Below are 20,214 nucleotides of genomic sequence, written 5' to 3' on the forward strand. Positions count from 1 at the left end.
CCTGCTTTCTTGGATACTTTGAATGTGGTGTTAAATACCATGTGTTTGAAGGTGGTGTTTTGTATTTAGGCCTCTGAATCTTGTCTTAGTCTACAGCAAATTAAATAGAGCTGATGGGAAGAAGAGCTATTGTAAGAATTAGTGCTCCTGCTCAGGTAGTCCTGTTAATGTTTGTGCACTCACCTTGTCAGCTGTTAACTTGGAGAACATCTGTCTGCACCTTGTCATTCAATGCCTATGGAATTTATTAATGAAGCAGTTGGTGATGAGATTTTCTGGACCTTCATGCTGTTCAAAATGCTGATACTATAACAGCACTGAAGAAAGCTGGCTTGAATCTCATGTTTATCACATATATATGTCCTTTAATCTTAATTCAAACATCTCCCTATGGACAGGTACAGGCAGCAGTGCCATTTTGACAGAGTCTCGTTACTACACATTTGGACGCACTTCAGCAGTGTCTGTTGGCAGTAAACTCCTGCAAAGCCGAGTGATAAGCTGCAGCAATCCTGACATCGCTGTTACACAAACTTCAACTGATGAAGAGGTCAAAAACATCATGTCGTCTAAGGTAAGAGAATGAAATCAAATATCTGGAGAACTGTATGGGCCAAAATCAATAGTCTAGATTTAGACTAGATTTAGATTTCCTAAAATGCACTGGTAACTTATGCTTGCTTCTTTTAATTCTTTTTTTTTTTGGTAATTTTTTTTTTAAATCACAGACTCTGTTTGGTGCTAAATAGCTTCACATTAAAAAAAAAAATATTAAGCAATTTATACCACAGCAGCCTCGTGATTTTATATCAGTGATGAACCACATGCCTACTTCCCTTGTCTCTGAGTGTTAAATATATAAAATGCTGCTTCTCAAGCAGGTTATTTTCAGATACGGTTTTGAAGTCTTATCATGTGCCTCCCCAGTTGAAGTGAATGAGGGCTTGTCTTCAGTAAATTAATCCAGAACTAGTAAGATGCATGGGCTTTGCCAATCTGATTGAATTGTTTATATGGGCATCATAGTAATTTTTAACAATGTAGATTGGAACTTAATAGCTTTATGAGTTTTATTCTACTGTAATGTGTTTTAAAAAAACAGAGCTCAAGGCATTACAAAATGTTTGATATTACAGCTTCTTCACATTGATACATGTAGCAATTTAAACTTGGCTGCTGCCATTTCACTGCCTTTTAAATTGGCTTTACTTTTAATGGAAGGAAGATTCTCAGGTACTCGCTAATTTCAGAGGTAGAGCCGCCGAGTAAAGTTAAAGGGCAATTACCTTTCAAAGGTGTGAATTGTGGAGCTTCTGAAATACAGCTGCAGTGCTGAAGTTGGGCACCCGGTGGCAGTGTTGGTATTTGCACTCTGCTGCATTCAGGTGGTCTTTGGCCTCCTTTGCGAAGGGGGATGGGGAAAAGGAAAGAAAATACCTCCTTGGTAGATATCTGTGCATACCTTGTAAAAAAAAAAAAAAAGACCGCTGCTGATTTTTTCTCTCCTAATTAGTTTAATTATGTATTAACTTACTACTACTTACTATTACCGTTGTTTCTTCTTCTGGCAATGACCTTCAGCCTATGGATCACAGCTCCAGCAGGATGTCGTTCTACGTTGAAGGAACAAATGACATGCCAAGTGTTTGTGCAAGCCCAAGACCATCCAATAAAAAGGTAGCCTACCACTAAGCATGAGGGAACGCATTAATAGAGCCTGCAGCCTCCTGAGGCAGTGCTGGTAACTAGCGCTTCTAAATGAGGAGAGGCGAGAGAGAGAACAAAACAGCAAGCAGTTTTATCAGACAAGGAGTTTGTGGTGTAATATGGAATCAGTGGGTAACTATTACCCAAACTGCTCTGTTGCTGCTCCAGAGTCTTAAGATTCTTTTTGCAGGACAGATTTAGACAGGTAGCAGCCTGCCTAGATCCTCCCTTTGCTCTCTTTCTTAAGGTGTTAGTGCCGCTGTCTTTTTTCACTGCTGTTTACCCTTGGATACCTGCCTTTACATGTTACAGTAAACTGCATTCAGAAATGCTCGCCATCTCTTTCTTCTGTAAAGTATATTTCCCCCTCACACACTTTTTTTTAGCTTGTGAAAGTATTCCCAAATTGCTTTTTAACAACATATAAAATACTATATCACACAGATAACTTTCCCAGAACTGTGTTTTGTGGTTGGCATTGATCAGCAGCAGTGGCTTTGGATGAAGAAACAGAGGAATAACCCTGTAATAAGCAGTTCAAAATCTGAGTGACAGTCAAGAAATTCTTACAGTCCTGTTTATTGTTTTGATTTCTGCCAAAAAAGTGTAGAAGTTTATACCAAATCTGAGTATTGGATGAATTAATGTGGGCTATGCAATGTAAATATGCTTAGGAACCTCATTAGCTTTATTGTTTGTGTCAAGAATAGAAAACAGGCATTACAATAAATTTTTAGTCCAGATTTGATTTTCTTGGAAGTATTTATCATTTGGATTGGGTGTCTTATGGTCAGATCTCACTGCAGAGAGTATTGTCTCCAACTACAAACCTCTATACAGCATCTGCTGTGTTTATTTGTGTGTCCTCTCCTACCACAGAGACAATCTTACTTCTGCCTTCTCTGAAGAAAACATGAGTGTGCTAAACAGAAACACTTAGTGGAAGGGCAGAGAACCTGACTGCTCCCTGTCATTTACACAGCTGATGGCCTGAGGCTAGACCAAAGGTGCTTCCCAGCTTAGTCGACATGGGTTCTGAATCTGCAGAAAAATGGCTCCCAAAAATCTGTTTGCTACCAACATTCCTTGTATGCAATTTTTGTTAAATTTGCCTTATGATCCTACAGGGATGTCCACACGTGCCCATGCAGCTGCTGACTCCAGAATGGGAGAGGTTCCCACAGGCAAGAGGGGGGATGTTGAAACTGGAAAAAGAGTTTACTGAAAAGCCATTTCCTGATACTCTGTGTTTATTATCTAGCATTTCCACGAGGAGCTGGCACTGCAGATGGTGGTCAGCACGGGTATGGTGAGAGAATCTGTCTTCAAGTATGCCTGGTTCTTCTTTGAGCTCCTGGTAAGATATGACAGTGTTATTTTATTGTAAGTTTATGATGAAATGTAGCAGGTGTTCCAGACACAGATTTAATTGGATGGTGATCTCTTCAGTTATTCAGCCCCAGTGTCAAAAGGAGAGGTCCAAAATAATGGAAGTAGAACTAAAAAAGTTTCCATATTCACCCCTATCCTCTTCTGACAGCCTGTGATGGCAAAGTTGTGCATGAACTACACACACATTGGTCCACAAGTTGCAGAAGGCTGGAAGACAGACATCAAACTGAGTCCTTCCTTTTCTGTGAATACCTTTTCCTGTCTTTTCCACTTTGTTAGCGTGGGAGCATGACGAGGCTCCCCAAAGTCACAGTTTTCACAAGCACTAAGGTGACAGATGGAAAAAACATACTGATCTGGAAGCATATAAGCAACCCAACATCAGGCCAAGGAATAAGAATTAATTTCGGAAGTGTCATTCCCTATCTGTCATCCTGAAGGGCAAAAGTTGCAAGCAGCAGCATTTCAGAGCTGCATATGCAAGGGACTACAGAGAGTGATTCTGATTTCAGTGCTGAGAGTAGCAAGCTGCGTGAACATGAACAGGAATCAGTGTTTGAACAGGAATCTGTGTTTGAGTCTCCGGCTCTCTGTTGTTGTTGCCAGAACCTTTAGGATTTATCACAGCAGTTCTGAGAATATGAGAGTGATTACATTTAGGCAAAAACAAGTACAGAATCTTAACTCTCATGGACTTAAAGCAGTAGGTTTACCTCCAGTTTGGAGTTCTTTTAGTTTTATTTTTTCATAGAATCATAGAATGGCCTAGGCTGGAAGGGACCTTGGAGATCATCTAATCCAACCTCCCTGTCATGGCCAGGCACACCTCTCAACTAGATCAGGCTACTCAAGGCTCTGTCCAACTTGGCCTTGAACACCTGCAGGGAGGGGGCAGCCACAGCGTCTCTGGGCAATTTATTCCAACATCTTGCCACCCTTGTACTGAAGAATGTCTTCCTAAAATCCAATCTAAGTCTATTCTCCTTCAACTTAAACCCATTTCCCTTTGTCTTATCAGTGGACACTCTTATAAACTCCCCAGCCTTCCTGCAGGTTCCCTTCAGGTATTGGAAGGCAGCTGTTAGGTCCCCCATGAAGTCTTCTCCTTTCAGGACTGAACAATCCCAGCTCCCGCAGCCTGTCCTCATAGCAGAGGTGCTCCAGCCCCTGGATCATCTGTGTGGCCCTTCTCTGAACATGCTCCAACAGATCTATGTCCCTCTCCTGGTGGGGACACCAGAACTGGACGCAATATTCAAGGTGGGGTCTCACAAGAGCAGAGTAAAGGGGGAGAATCACCTCTCTTGACCTGCCGACCATGGTCCTTTTGATGGATCCCGGGACAGAGTTGGCCTTCTGGGCTGCATGAGTGCACTGCCTGCTCATGTTGAGCTTCTCATCTATCAACACCCCCAGATCCTTCTCTTCAGGGCTACTTCAGGGCTACTCTCAACCCACTCTGTACCTAGTTTGTATTGTGCCTGGGCCCAACTCAGGTGAAGGACCTTGCATTTTGACTTGTTGAAACTCATGCAGTTTGCACTGGCCCATTTCTCAAGCCTATCAAGGTCCCTCTGGATGGCATCTCTTCCCTCAGGTGAGTCCATGGCACCACACAGCTTGGTGTCGTCGGCAAACTTACTGAGGGTGCACTCAGTGCCATCATCCATGTTGCTGACAAACATGTTGAACAGGACTGGACCCAGAACAGACCCCTGAGGAACTCCACTTGTCACTGGTCTCCATGTGGACATTGAGCCATTGACCACAACTCTTTGAGTGCAACCTTCCAGCCAGTAATACTTCCTATGTTCTAACTTAAATCCATTATTTCTTGTTCTAATACTGGACACCACTGAAAAGAGACTGTCCCCTTCCTCTTGACACCCACTCCTCAGATACTTCTATACATTAATAATGTACTCTCTCAGCCGTCTCCTTTCAAGGCTAAACAGACTCAGTGCTCTCCGCCTCTCTTCCTAAAGCCATGTTGGCTGTCACCAACCACTGGATTCTTTTTTGTGTGCGGTAGTACAGCCACCAGGAGAATCTGTTCCATTATTTTACCTGGCACAGAGATAAGGCTGACTGGTCTGTAGTTCCCCGGGTTGTCTTTGGTTCCTTTTTTAAAGATAGGGGTTATGTTCCCCCTTTTCCAATTTGTGGGAATCTCACCAGATTGCCAGTTCCTTCAGGACCAATGGATGTATCTCATCAGGTCCCATGAACTTGTGCACCTTCAGGTTCTCTAGGTGTTCAGGGACCTGATCTGCTTCTACCCTGGGTGGTTCTTCATTCTCCCAGACCCAGCCAACACCCTCTGTGATTTGGGTGCTGTGGTTGAAGTGGTTGCCAGTGAAGACTGAGGCAAAAAGGTTGTTGAATATTTCAGCCTTCTCCACATCCTCTGTAACCCGGTCACCTGTATCCTTCTGGAGAGGCCCGACATTCTCTCTCGTTTTTCTTCTTTCTCTTATGTACCTGTAAAATCCTTTTCTGTTATTTCTAATATCACTGGTCAGATTTGACTCAGGCAGGGCCTTAGCTTTTCTAACCTGGTCTCTGATTACACGAGCAACTTCCTTGTAATCATCCCAGGTTACTAGTCCCTGCTTCCACACTTTGTGTGTTCCCCTTTTGTATTTGATTTTTGCCAGGAGTTCTTTGTTTATCGCTATAGGTCTCCTGGTGTTTTTGCCAGATTTCTTCCTTTTAGGGATGCAGTGCCTGTGAGCTCGGAGGACATGATCCTTGAAAGTCAAACAGCTTTCTTGGGGCTATAGGTCTCCTGGTGTTTTTGCCAGATTTCTTCCTTTTAGGGATGCAGTGCCTGTGAGCTCGGAGGACATGATCCTTGAAAGTCAAACAGCTTTCTTGGGCTCCCAGTCCCTCCAGGGCTTTATCCCATGGCACACTACCAAGGAGGTTCCTGAAGAGGCAAAAGTCAGCTCCTCTGAAATCAAGGGCATCAAGCTTGCCGAGTTTCCCCCTCTTAGCTGCCCTTACGATCTCAAACTCCACCATCTCATGGTCACTGCAGCCAAAGCTACCCACAAGTTAACATTACCTTCCCTATTGACGAGAACAGGGTCTAACATGGCACCTCTCCTCATTGGTTCCTCTGTCGTTTGGATAGGGAAGTTATCATCAATGCATTCCAGAAATCTCCTGGATTGCTTGTTCCCTGCCGTGTTGTTTTTCCAATTGATGTCAGGGTGATTAAAACCCCCCATGAAGACCAGGGCTTGTGAACGAGTGGCAACTCCTATCTGCTTATGAAGGGCCTCGTCCACTTGGTCCTCCTGCTTGGGTGATCTGTAGCACACCCCCACTGTAAAGTCTCCTGCCCTTCCTTTGACCCTGGTCCACAGGCTCTCGGTTCTTTCATCATCACTTGCCAGGTGGAGCTCCATGTATTCTAGCCTTTTATTGACATAGAGGGCAACACTCCCCCCTCGTTTCCCCTGCCTGTCCTTCCTGAACAGTTTATACCCTTCTAGTCCAACACACCAATCGCAGGAGTCATTCCACCATGTCTCTGTGATGCCGATCGGGTCATAGCGCTGCAGACTTACAAGCATCTCCAGCTCATCTTGTTTATTACCCAAGCTGAGGGCATTTGTATAAAGGCATTTGAGTTGGGGCCCTGATAATGTACCTGGAGCTCCCAATAAAGTACGATTGTACTTCATCTATGTTAGTGACTCTGCTTCTGATGTCACTATGTGTATCCCAGGGTCATTTCCATTTGATCTGGTTATAACCCTTTCCCCCTTCATATCTAGTTCATATCTAGTTTTTGTGGTTATTATCTCTTTGCAGATAAAGAGTATGGCTCAGTACGTTCACAACCTAGAGAAGCAAGACAACTCACGAAGAAGCCGCTTCTCTGATCGCTTCAAAGATGATGTTACTACTATAGTCAGTGTGGTTACTTCAGAGATTGCTGCGCTTTTAGTCAAACCACAGAAGGTAAATGCATGAAATAAGCGCTATGGATCCTTGCTACTCACCCTGTGTTACACTGAGCTGTATTTAATCCCATTTCACTTTCAGTAGTGTCACTAGAATTAGGCCAAAACTGAGGCAGCCTTCTCACTTGGACCTTATTGGCTGTGCAAGGAGCAGCCTTGTGCTCCCATGACAAACAGTCTGTTTTTATTCAGCTCAGCTCCCCAGCCTGCTTGTCCCTGTGGCTGCAGGGTGTGGGTCCAACAGGAAAAGTTGGGCACTCATTTTCAGTGGCTTTATGGCAGGTTAACCAAGCAGGGCTTATTCCTTTTATCTCTGTTTCCTGTTATCCTCATTTCTACTGCAGAATGTTTTATTTCACATTTGACTTCTCTGGCTGCAATGGGCTATGCAAAATTCCTCCTGAGGGTTGCTAAATCCAGCCACAAGTGATCAAACCCCAGACCTTTTTAAAGAGACACTGACCACGTGAGAATGAAAGACAATCCCATGAGATTCTTTCTCCTGATATATTTTAAGAAGTTGATATAATCGATGATAAAATTGAATTTAATTTATATTTTAATATTAATACTTTCAGTTTAGATCACTAATGATGCTTGCAGTGGCCAACAGACAAAATTAAGGCCATAGATGGGCACTGAGTGACTGTTGTTTGTTCAGTTATTACAGCCGACATGTTTTCATGCCCCAGAGCTTCCAAATGCACTGTGCTAGCCCAGCAGTGTGCTCTGCCACAGAGCAGAGCAGGCTGGAGAGCTGGCCTGCCAGCTCAATTTTCAAGCAGCTCAGTTTCCTGATCCACTTCTGCAAGTGTGCCTTGCTGTGCTGTTGAGAAGCACAAACTGAGAAATGGCCTAGACCAGGCAACTGAGGACAGAGAATGGCAGAAGTGGTTGTCACTGTCCACCAGAAACTTGTTCCTGAAGCTTTAGCCTTTTCTCAGTCCTTTGATGTGCTTCAGTGATAGCCACATGCAGAGAAATCCTTTCCACAGAAATGTTTACTTAAGGCGTCAGGGACTTTTTTTTAAAAAATGCTGTGTAATATGAATTTCTTAAAATGTTTTAACAGAAGCGTAGGTTTTGCAAAGAGATTACTATTTTATGGCTTCCTCATGAGAAATACACAGAGTTTTACGGGCTGTTAATTCAATTCAATTCTGATAGAGTGAGTGCATAGAACCTGATTATGTGTGAAAATCCCACTGCACTGTTTGCAGAATTAGGGCCATTGGTTAGTTGTACAGAGCAGCAGTAGGTAATGTGTGTCTGATTTTTAAATCCAAGCAGTAATAATCTATGATTCAGTACATGGTTGAGCATGTCAGATTGCCCTGGGATTCTAAAGTAATACATCTGGCATAGGTTAGTTTACCCAGTAAGGTAGTGGAAAACTAATTTTTTCTTCAGGGTAGAAAAATGTTTTGCTGAGTAAATTCATATATTCCTGAAACGTAACAAATGTTTGAAAAATGAAAAATTAAATTGTAACCACCCCGAGGTGCTGCACACCTGCTCTCACTAGTTGGAGACACGAGGGGCAACATTTTTCACAGTCACCTCTTCTGTCAGTCTTGAGTGAACCCATCCAAGGGCTCTGAGCATTAAATGTGTGCAGATCCCTCAGGCACCTCCACAAATTCCTCTTGATGAGCTACATGTTCTAATCAGATTTTATGATTTAAATTGGTTTGTTTGAAGTAACTGTAGCCTTACTTTAGGAGGCATGTGAAGTTCCTTGTGATTTTTACTTGGGGGTTGAATATCTCTGGTAATCAAGCTGATTATAAGCATGCAGGAGCTTGGATGCTGAATGATGAAACCCACAGATTTATCTTACTAGTATTTTTTTACTATCAGTTTTACATGTAGAATTTCTAAAGAGAATATTTGGCGTTCCATCATCAGATCTAGTCCAGGATTTTTATTAATAATTTAAAACAATATTTTATGTTTTAAGTACCTAAACAAACCAGCATTCTCTAGTGTTAAAGGTTCAGTTAAAAAAAATGGCATATAAAGGTTTGCAGCCCATCGGGAATTCTGAACAGGTCTCAGATTTCATTTCATTATTGTCAGTTTAAAGGTTTACTTAGTAAACTTGTTCATTCATCCTGTGATATTTCTCTGTGAAAACAACAACAGATAAAATAATTTACAGGAGTGTTTCTGTATAATTTTAACAAGATCATGTAAAATGAAGAATTGAAAGAATCTTGCTCCCTACACTACTTTTTAATTATTCTAAAACATCTTCCAGCTTTATGTAAGTTTTATACATTATAACTGCATATTTTTCTCCTTTTCTTTAAAGGAAAGTGAGCAAGCGGAAAAAATTAATATCAGCCTGGCGTTTTTCTTGTATGACCTTCTTTCTTTAATGGACCGAGGATTTGTGTTTAATCTCATCAAACATTACTGTAATCAGGTAGGCACCATGCATGATTTGGATTACATTTGGCCTGTGACCAGTCCGGTGTTCTATTCTGATTCATTTATCCATCAAGATCCTTTGAGTTGTGTTAAAGGGCCAGGTAAATTTCCTATTTCCTATTGCATATGCAGAACCTCTTTTGATTTGTGGTCTGCAGAAAAAAATTGAGTGGAGGTTAAGACTCTTTTAGAAATGTCATACTGCTGCAGAGCATCCACGGAGACACATTTTTTCCCTTAATTTTTTACATCCCTTAGCAGCAGGGTCTACAGACCATAGAGAGCAGCTTTTGGTCTCTGACTCTTTGAATGCTGTGAGGACAGTATTTAGACTTGGAGGATTGAATCAAAATGACCCATCTCTGTCTTCTTGCTTAACAAGCCTCCCAAGATTAAAAATGACTATATTGCAGGATGTTGTTATGGAATTATTTGTTGTATTTGAAGGGGAAAATTTTCCTTCCATTTTGTGACTTGGTAGTCTTTCTGCCAAAGGAAGGCCCTGTCACCCGATGGTGGGTAGGACCGTGCAAGGTGGCTGCCACCCTGCTTTCCTGTAGTATGTGGAATACTCCACTCCAATGTCATTGTTGGTATGAAGGGAAATGGCAAAAACACTGATGTTCTGTGTTGCCTAGCAGGACTTTTTATAAGTTTACCACAGACTCATCAAGCGTTTTGTTTGATTTTAATCTTTATGTTAAGCAAAAGGGAAAAAATATTGTATGTTTTTCTTTTGGGAGAAAGAAAAAAACCACTACTGATTGCCTCTTGGGAAGCTGTGGTAAGTCAGCCAGTGAGAGGGAGCGAGGCACCACTGCTGCCAACCTAAAGCAGCTAATGGATGGAAATTGGTTAGGTAAAAGGAACCAGTGCATACTGGGGTATTTATCTGTCTCTGTTCCAGGAAGCAGGATATTTCGCTGCACATCTGTCACGTGACACTTTTTTGATTTGCTTTTCTAGCTCTCAAACAAGCTGAATTCACTCTCTACCCTGATTTCCATGAGACTGGAGTTCCTGAGAATTCTCTGCAGCCATGAGCATTACCTCAATCTGAACCTCTTCTTCATGACCTCCTCATCTGCTCCCGCATCCCCCTCCCCCTCCGTATCTTCCCAGGTAGGCATCCATCAGATGGTATTAGCAGAATGACATGTGAAGCACACATATAGAGGAAGACTTATGTTGCTGTGTATTTAAATACTTAGGTTAGAATTAGGCACTGCTAGATCAGGGAGAGCAACTTCCCTCCTGGAAAAAAGGGGCAGAATATTAAAGACTAAGGGAGTGCTGCTGCAAAACTGCTTCTACACAAGTTAAAACTTAACATGACACGTATATGTGCCCCTCTGGAAACATGCAAACAGAAAATGACTGACTTAAGGTGATATAAGATCTGGAAGGAACATGGCTCTGAAGGATAATTTACAGGCACACTTGTATCCCGCTGATACACAACCACATATAGGTATTTTAATATCTGTTTTGGAGAATTGTGGCATACAGCAGTGCACAGGAAACTTTCTGTGTGTTTGCCTTCTAGCTGAACTTCTTATTCTCCAAGTGGATGTAGATGTTAACACTATGTAAGCTGGTGACTAAACTGCAATTTTTGATATCTTGGGAATCATGGATCTCTGTTGAGCCTAATGTTGTTCAGAACAGGGTTATGCTTTCCTTTCCGAATAGCAGCATTCTTTGTTCTGGGTTCCTTCCTGCCCCAGACGTAGAGATAATGCTATGATTTTCTCTGTGTTTTCTGGACAGTCTTCTCACGTTTATTTGAACTTTATGGGTTTTCCATGTGGGAAAACTCAGGTATTCTGAGTAGACCTCTCCATGCAGTTTTTGTGAATGCCCCTCCTCATCACTTGTCAGTTCTCCTAAGGTGTCATTCACAGTACATGCACGTTTTTCCAGACTTGACCTGAAACTGACACAGATCCAGAATTCCTGAATGTCAGGACTGCCCATCCATCATCCTGAGCATGGACTTCACAAACACACTCAGTAAAGAAATTGTTGTTGGGCACATCACACACTATTTTGCCAGTCTTTTGCTGTTTTCCTCTATATTTTGCTTAGATAGTATCTTTCTTTTACCATGGGGCAAACCCCCTAACAAAGGGTGCTAGCCTGCCTATTTTCCACCTCAATGGTCTTGCAGAGGTCAAGACTGGGATGAAGCATTTCAGAGTAATACCCTGTGATTGCTACAGCCCTTGGATGCAGGGAAATGGAACTGAAGCTAAGAATGGTGGGAACTCTTGAGTAATGGAGCAGTTCAAATTCACGGCTTCTTTTTCAAGTGTCATTGTGAAAAAAATGGTAGGATGCTAAGATGTGCTACATCTCATACCTTAAGGGTTCTGACAGGTCAAGAATAGTAAATAATACTTTCTCAGAGTTTTCCCTGGTCTTCTTAAAACCAAGCATGAAGGTTTTAGAGTCAGTATTTCCCAGCAGTTTTGCTTAATGCTAATCCTGGATGTCAAAGAGCTAGAAATGGGATTCTTCTGTTTATGGGGAAAAAAGAAATCTGATGACTTGCAACTAGTTCTAGCAAGTCAGAACTGAACAGACACCAGTTTAATCATTCTTTCCTTCAAGCAACATCATCAACGCTTTTTCTCCTTTATGAGTAACCTGTGAAGTGCAACCTGTGCAAATCAATCAGGTTTTAGTTTCCCTTGGATGATTTAATACATTAGGTGACCACCCTTGCAGTAATTTTGATCTGTCTGCAGGAGTGCTGCCCAACTAGAGTTAGCTTTTCAGTAAGAAATGTGGCCTTGTAAATAAACCGTTTAGAATTATTGGCAAGAAGCCACATTCACTTAAATAGGTGCTCTACACTTTGATGTTATTCCACACAAATGTAGTATAGCCAATGCTTGTTTGCTTGAGGTCAAAATAGGAGTAGGCTTAAGTAAGTGGATCAAAAATATGGGGCTCCTCTGAGACATGAGTTTCATTTGATGCAATATGCCAAAAGACAGATGCCACAGTGTGGTATACTGCTACTTCATGTATTTGTTTTCTGGGACTATTCTCAGGTGAGTGACAGAAATATCAGGAGAGAATATTGAAGAATATAAATTAAAAGCAAACCGGACTCTTTAAGCTCCAGTGGCTGCTCTGGGGAGAAGAGTCTTAGACTTATATTCACCCGATCAGGGGACAAAACCATTTCAGGTGACCTATAGCATAGACCTATGATTGGAGAAGCTAAGAAGTTCACAACACATATCTAGCAGGCACTTGCCATTTCTGGGCTGGCTGTATATCAGTCATAGCCATAAGTTACAGCAGTTTGAAGGCTGCTCTGAATTACGCTAGCTGCCAGCAAGCTCAGCCAAGGATTTCCAGAGTGAAAGGAAACACTGTTCATATGTCTTTTGTGACCCTGCTTCCGTGCTAAATGTTGAAGAAGACACAGTGCAGAGCTTCTGACATCAAAGTCCCTCTTAATATTGAGGCAGCCTCTTGCTGCATGATGCCCAGTGGCTGCTCTGCAACAGTAAGAACAATGTAAAGAGTTGCAAACATGGAGAAAATTCTGACTTTGTGTCCTGTCCAAACCAATGAATATAGGGTACGAATTTCACATTTCAAAAGATGTCATATGAGGTGTTCACACAGAATGGAAAGGATGAGATGCATCCTAGCAAGCAGCTCATTTGAAACTAGATGATCTTTATTTCGCACTCAGATGTTTTCTTCCAAATGTCCAGCCTTCTTTCAAATTCTGTACTTTTCCTCTAGTGGAGGTTTTCCATTAGCTGCATGGACTGTGACTACAACCTCTTTTAAGAAGCTTTGATTTCATTGATCATTCTTTAACACTTCTGATATACTTCTGCAGAACTCTAGCTCCTGCTCTAGTTTCCAGGACCAGAAAATCGCTGGTATGTTTGACCTCTCAGCTGAATACCGTCAGCAACACTTTCTGACCGGCTTACTTTTCACTGAATTGGCAGCAGCCCTGGATGCAGACAGCGAAGGGTGGGTATCCCAATTTGCAGATTTTAAAATGGAATCAAGTCACGCTGTTATTCTTGGCAAGGTCATAGTTTGATTGCAGAGCAGTCCTGTTCCCCTGACTCTGTCAGTAACTCTGTAACATAGCAATAACCCGGTCATTGTTTCATCTACAGTATGTTGGTCACAGTCACTATTTCTTGCAGCAGCGGTGGATACACAGTTGAGAGCAATACACAAATTGAGAACACAACTTAACATTTCAGTTGCTCTCTAAAACACCTCTACCTTTGTATGATCTTAAGAGTTTAACTAGTCTTTGGCTGGGGTTTGATACTTTTCTTTACATACCTTTCTTCACTGTATTGAATTTTCTTGGGAATTATGAAAGACTTGAGGGCTCTTTGCTTGTGGTGGAGTGGCTTGAAGATGTAAGATAGCTATCTTTTGTGGGGAACATGAAGTTCTGCTCAGAATGGAAGAGATTATCTAGTGGGTTTTGGTATATCAATTTGGTATATCAAGTTCTTTCTTTCACCTCCATTCTGTTTCTTAAATCCTTGATTTATAAATAATTTGCGCATGACCCATTAATGGAGCTCATGGATGTTTTCTGTGTTAACAGAATTAGCAAGGTACAAAGAAAAGCTGTCAATGCTATCCTTAGCCTGCTGAGTTCCCATGACCTAGACCCACGTTGCTCCAAAAAAGAGGTCAAGATTAAAACTGCAGCTCTCTACCTCCCTTTGGTTGGTATCATTTTGGATTCACTACCACAACTCCATGATTTTACAGGTAAGACCTTTTCCCTTTTGTATTTTTAAGCTTCTTAAAGAGACTTGTCTAAACAATCTATAAAACATAAAAGAGATCACACTAAGTGCAGATATTCCCGACAGTCTAGTAAGGTTGAATATTTTTTTCTTAGATGTAAACTGGATTTTTAGAGACAGAAAGAACCTCTGTGTCCTCATTTCATGAGCAAATGATAGACAAGGGATGTACCTGCAGGTACTCCTGCTTGTATCTTAGGGTAAATATTATGATCCTGCATATAAAGCCTGTGAGATCTATGAGAAATATTGAGATATAGATAGGTTTCACAGACAGTAGGGAAGAAAACAAGAGTGATACTGACATTGTGTTGCATCAAAATTCAAGAAATTGGATTGTATTCATTTTGGTTTTTTTCTGTTGCGCTTTACTGCTCTTAACATGATAACAAAATTAATCTCTGGCACATGTAATCATGACACAGGAAATATATTTTTATCCTCTGCTATAACTATAAACTTTGCTCTACGTTATCAAGCCTTTTAAAACAACATTATCTAAGCTGTTTCCTTGCATTTTGCTACATACATGTTCATATGATTCTCCTGAAAGTAGCTGTTTCACATTTTTTATAGGATAATGTGAAATACCTACTTGGAAAACTACATTTCACTTCCATAAGTAAGATAAAAGCGGTAAGGGAAAAAAGATATAGTCTTTGAAGAATATACTTTTGTCACTGGTTCTGAAAATACGTAGCATTTGAGTGTCTGGAAAAAAAACTTAATACTATGAAAATGTTATTTAGCACTTTCCATATATTAGGATGAAAGGATTTATTATACAGTGGCTAATCAGATCTCCCCCATTTTTCTAATCTCAGTATTATCCTTATACCACACATGAAAAGGAGACATTATTAGGAAGCACAAGTGTACCTCTATGGCTAGGTTTTAGAGCATCTTTGGTTTTGAGTATATGTCATGAGAGGCTGTTGACCTCATTCTGAAGACATTGGGACTGGCTGGTCATTCCACAGCTCTGAAACACGGTACTTGGAAAACACAAAATGGGCACTCAGATGAGATATTTACAAAACTTAGGTGTATACTTTTTTTGCTGAAAGTGATGTCAAGAACTAGCAAGAAATAGAAGCAGCTAGATGCCTGAAATTAAACTTGGTCTTTTGCCAGCAGGCATTACTTGCTCATTTGGCTATTAGCAGACTTATGTGCTTTGTTGAATATTACCATTTTATGCATTGATCCTCTTGCCTGAAATGGACTGGAACTTGGTGGTTCCAAGTTTTATGAAGTGCTTTCTTAGCTTTGAACTTCAGAGACCACCTTACGTTCGCTACTGCCTTTGATTTTAATTTAGCTTTTCAGAACACTTGGTGCTGTGTTTATGTGAACAATTTGGCAGCCCTTGCAGGTGGCTGCAATCTGACTTGCTAGTGCTGTGCCTCTTTCACTGCCTAGCACCTCAGCCAGACTAACAGTCTCAGAGATGGAGGTCCCAGTTGTTATGTTAGGTTACAGCCCAATGGAAGACTGTGACATGTGAATGGCAACAACTGGATTGCTCCTAAAGTTCTAACGGGATATTTCAAATCTAGTTTCAGATGCCCGCAGTGGAAAGGGACGCACAGGAAACCCAGAAGAAGAACAAGAGTCTGCAGGTTCAATCAATCAAAACGTGGCCCTTGCCATCGCAGGGAGTCAGTTCAGCCTCAGGAGCTCTGGAGTATCTCTGGTGTCCCTGGTACGTCCAGTGCTCTGCCAGTCTCCTTTCTTGAATTTGTTTTCCTATTTCTTTGTTTTCTCTTTGTACCCTTTTTTTGCCACTAATAACTACAGTCACGAGACACTGCATTCTTGTTTCCTCCAGCCCCAAAGAATGCCTCATAATTCTCCTGTCATCTCCTCCTCTTCTCTTCTGCTCCTTTACAATAAGCAGTTGCACTTTTTCTCCCACATGCCTATTTCCCTTTCTGCACTCAACCTAGTTGTATTTCCAGATCAGCAAATGCCACTATGACTCCTCCTAGTCTCTTCGTCCACTGCCTCCCAGTCCCAGTCTCACTTGAACCCATGGATCTAAGATTCAAGATCCTTTTTCTCCCTCTTTCTTCATGGCTGGTTTTATCTTCTGTACAATTTTGGCTGACACAACTGCATGGCAAGAAGGGACCAAACAATTACAGAATCTTTTTCTACATTATTCTAAGGAAATTAAAATACAAACATATAGCAAACAATGTTCTTGTGCTTCCTTCTGTCTTTCACATGCATACAGCTGGTCCTGTCACTAATTACACATACATTCAAAATTTACAATCAATATAACCTGGAAGAACGTAAACTTACTGAAGTCCGGTCCTGAGATTTGATTTGGCTGAAGTGTAAATAATTACTTTACCTGGATGACCTCCTCCTTCTTCTTTCAGCTGACATTTATTTTATCTGCTCCTAGCCGTACAGACAGAGTGCCACACTGGGTCCTGATACAACTCGCAACCTTTTGATCTGTTTCCTCTGGATCATGAAAAATGCTGATCAGAATCTAATACAGAAATGGATTGCAGACCTTCCATCCATGCAGTTGAACAGGATTTTAGACCTCCTCTTCCTTTGTGTCTCATGCTTTGAATACAAGGTCAGTGAAACATATAGCCTCATTTTTTTGTCCTGTTTTGATATTTTTTTTGTCATGGTTTGATATTTTATCTTTAATTTCTGGAACAGGAAATTTGTTACTGACAATTATTAAATTAACTCTTGTCTCATCTATGCTACAAATAGACAAGCTAATTCAGATAAAATAACTGACAGTAGCCTTCAAGCAAAATGCAGCCAAAACCTCTGAGGAAGTCCTGTGAAGCTGGAGTAAAATGTTTTGTTATCTTCCTTTTCATGGGGATTTGAGGGCTAGTTTAAGTACTGGACAGGACACTAAGCTGGGACTAAACATCAGGACTCCTATCTCTGAGAGGATCTGTCTGAAATGGGCGAAATAACCTTCTCTCTGAACTTTAATTTCTCTCTCTGTAGCACTGAGCTACATATTTGTGTTTAATAGTACTACAAATACTGCTTCTTTCCTCATTTGCAACATTTAATTAGCCTTTATGTATTAGTCAGTCATATTCATTACTTTCTGCCACATCTACTGGTCTCTCCTCTTTTGTCTGGTTCTGGAGGTGTATTTAAAGACTCATGTCCAAAGATGGAGGCTTCAGTGTTGATTGCTTCAATTTTACTTTCAGGGCAAGCAAAATTCAGATAAAGTTAGCACCCAAGCACTCCAGAAGTCACGAGATGTTAAGGCCCGATTAGAAGAGGCTTTACTGAGAGGTGAAGGAGCCAGAGGAGAAATGATGAAGCGCTGCAGAATACCAGCTGGTACTTCATACCCCTCTACCCCCATGTCTTTGTGAGAACCTCGAGAGGTTGTAGAGTTTGTTGGATTTTATGCACACTCCACGTTTTCATCCTTATATTTTTCACCCATGGTCTTTTCCCTTGCAGACTTTTCTTGGTTTTTCTGTAGAGAAAAGCATTATTAGCTTTCAACTATCCAAGGTGTAGATAGGACTGAGCTCTTCTTAGTTGAAGAACATGAGGCCAGCTAAGAAGTTTTAAGACATTCTGAGAAATTGTGGTAGCGTCTAATCCAGAGCCAAGAAACGGTGTCAAAACTATCAGTGAAAACAAGTTGTTCATAGCAAAAAATGTTTCATTTAATAAATTGAATAATTTGTGTTTTGGTCTTTGAAGACATTAAGCAAGCTAATGTTCTGAAAATCCCAGATGAAAAAAATTATGAGATCCTGTCCTTTTACGAGAGCCTGGAGGCTGGAGAGTTGAATGGTTGTAGTTCTGATAGACTGCTATAGACACACATCTCCTTCTTTTGGTAAGCTGTCAGACTTCAGGTGTCCCCTGTTGCTTTAATTTCACTCATATATGTTGCACTTTTAGGGAATGAGAGATCAGCAGGGCTAAATGAAAACCTGCGCTGGAGAAAGGAGCAGACTCACTGGCGGCAGGCAAATGAGAGACAAGATAAGTACGTCATATGATAAGCATATATTGTTTTTATTAGAACCAAGCTGTTTGGATTTTTTATGTTTTGTACTTTCTCTTAGGATGTTTTATTACAAAATCATCAATTTCGTATTTTCCCTCTTCTGTCACAGAGGTAGAAGTAGAAAATGTTTATGTAGCAGAAGTATCTGACTATTGCTATGTCACAATAAAGAGATCACAAATACTTGAATGAAAAGTTCAAATAATTGCCTACACATTTCTTCTTTCTTTCTAGCAGTGTGGTAAACACTAGTTATTGGTACAATTTGTATCAAATACTCCACAGAGGCTTGCTATGACGTTTGTTTTGGTGTTGCTATACAGCACTGTGGTATAATTTTTCTACATTAAATCAGTTGAGCTGTGTTTGATGTCCTATGTTAAGACTGAGAGGAGTTACTACATAAGTAAAATTATTACATAAGTAAAATTCTGTGTGCTGTCCAGGCCTTTCTGTTTTACCCAGCATTCATCACTGTGATGTGTGAGACTTTTGCTCTCTGTTCTTTTTGGATCCCTTTAGTGTGTACGTCCCATAAGTGAGATGTTTGCAGGTAGTACATGGCACGGCAGGTTTGCAGAGGTCACCACTCAGGCTCACTCAGCCTGCTTCTCCTGGAGTCCGGCACACTTGAGGACTGTAGTTGCAGTTACAAGCTACGTGGGGTGTTAGAGAGAATCCAGTCAGCGTGGTTAATGTACAAGGCTGAGTGATTGCTGAAAATTATTCAAATGGCGGTGCTATTTGCTTAATTTCTTCAGTTCTTACTCGTATTTACTGATCCCTGGCTTGACTATAGCACCAGCCTTTTGGCAAGCCCTTCTGTTCTTCACTGCTATTGCTTTGGGTCATTGTAATTAATAACCACACAACTGCCCTGACTTCCTTTCCTAGTCATCCCTAGAATTATCTAATTGTGCCCAAAAAAGGTTGCTCTGTACTTTCCTGATCTTGTTTTGGGGTAAGGCTCCACTGGGCAGAAAAGGTAAGTGAACATAGCAGAACAGCCACGGATTTTGTAGTCACTCAGAAGTGTACTTGTAAGGGTGTTGCTCCAGCCACAGAAATGCACCTGAGGAACTTTGGCCCAAGTCAGTGCAGCTCTAATCCCAAGCTCTAGAGAGCAGCTTCTGACTATGAAACAGCTCTTTTCTGAGCAGTTTAGGAAAAAGAGCAAAACCTTCTGTTTGTCTTTCAGGCATAGAAGGGATCTCTGAAAATACGCTTTTGTTAGGAGCTGCACCTATGCTTAGAGCATTCAACTGCAAGGCAGTTTTGTTACAGACCTTGTCCTTAAGTCTCAACTAAGAGCGTACCATGCATTGCCCCAACACCACTTTGTGGCTTTTATCAATTTACTCTCTTAAATGGCCTGAAGCGCCGCTGTGTTGACTCTACAGCTGTGGGACATGCTGTCTTAGTGTTGTCAAAGGTCTCAGGAATCAATGTTTCAAATTGTCTATACTAAACACTGCTATTATGGCATTGAAGGATTTCCCCTTTGCCCAAGCCTGCTATTTTTATTTTTCTCTTCAAGTGTTAGATCAGTTGCCTTTTATTCCATTTTAGGTTTTGGTGTATTGCTACAGGCCGTGTATTCAGAAATTACTGCATAGCTTACTGAACAATTGAACATGATATTGAGAGCCGAGTAGCCATTATGCAGATTGCTATTAAGTAAGCAGAAGAACCAGCCTGAACTATTCAGAGGCTCAGTTTTCAGGTGTCCCCTTTGGGATTTCTGTTCTGTGATATCAGCTCTCTGCATTTGACTCCATAGTTCTTAGGAAACACCTCTGGACTCTGATATTTGCTTTTAGGGGATCACTGGGAATGGTATAATTTGTATTTGACTTAA

The 20,214-nt window shown here is 41.2% G+C and overlaps 1 protein-coding gene across 1 annotated transcript in view; it reads left to right on the forward strand.

Moving 5' to 3' along the window:
- The window catches only part of DOCK8 (dedicator of cytokinesis 8), a gene marked incomplete at its 5' end in the record, with an annotated part of 65,379 nt that overhangs the window by 26,836 nt on the left and 18,329 nt on the right, over positions 1 to 20,214 (forward strand). The window contains 12 exons of the mRNA XM_009873472.1: positions 399 to 574; positions 1,582 to 1,677; positions 2,969 to 3,064; positions 6,922 to 7,071; positions 9,388 to 9,501; positions 10,473 to 10,628; positions 13,375 to 13,514; positions 14,116 to 14,285; positions 15,883 to 16,028; positions 16,740 to 16,922; positions 17,533 to 17,668; positions 18,248 to 18,335. Coding sequence (XP_009871774.1) covers positions 399 to 574; positions 1,582 to 1,677; positions 2,969 to 3,064; positions 6,922 to 7,071; positions 9,388 to 9,501; positions 10,473 to 10,628; positions 13,375 to 13,514; positions 14,116 to 14,285; positions 15,883 to 16,028; positions 16,740 to 16,922; positions 17,533 to 17,668; positions 18,248 to 18,335 — 1,651 coding nt within the window. The remainder of the gene's footprint in view (positions 1 to 398; positions 575 to 1,581; positions 1,678 to 2,968; positions 3,065 to 6,921; positions 7,072 to 9,387; positions 9,502 to 10,472; positions 10,629 to 13,374; positions 13,515 to 14,115; positions 14,286 to 15,882; positions 16,029 to 16,739; positions 16,923 to 17,532; positions 17,669 to 18,247; positions 18,336 to 20,214) is intronic.

This window comes from Apaloderma vittatum, unplaced genomic scaffold (genome assembly GCF_000703405.1).
Source record: "Apaloderma vittatum isolate BGI_N311 unplaced genomic scaffold, ASM70340v1 scaffold15417, whole genome shotgun sequence".
In the NCBI taxonomy this organism is placed as follows: domain Eukaryota; kingdom Metazoa; phylum Chordata; class Aves; order Trogoniformes; family Trogonidae; genus Apaloderma; species Apaloderma vittatum.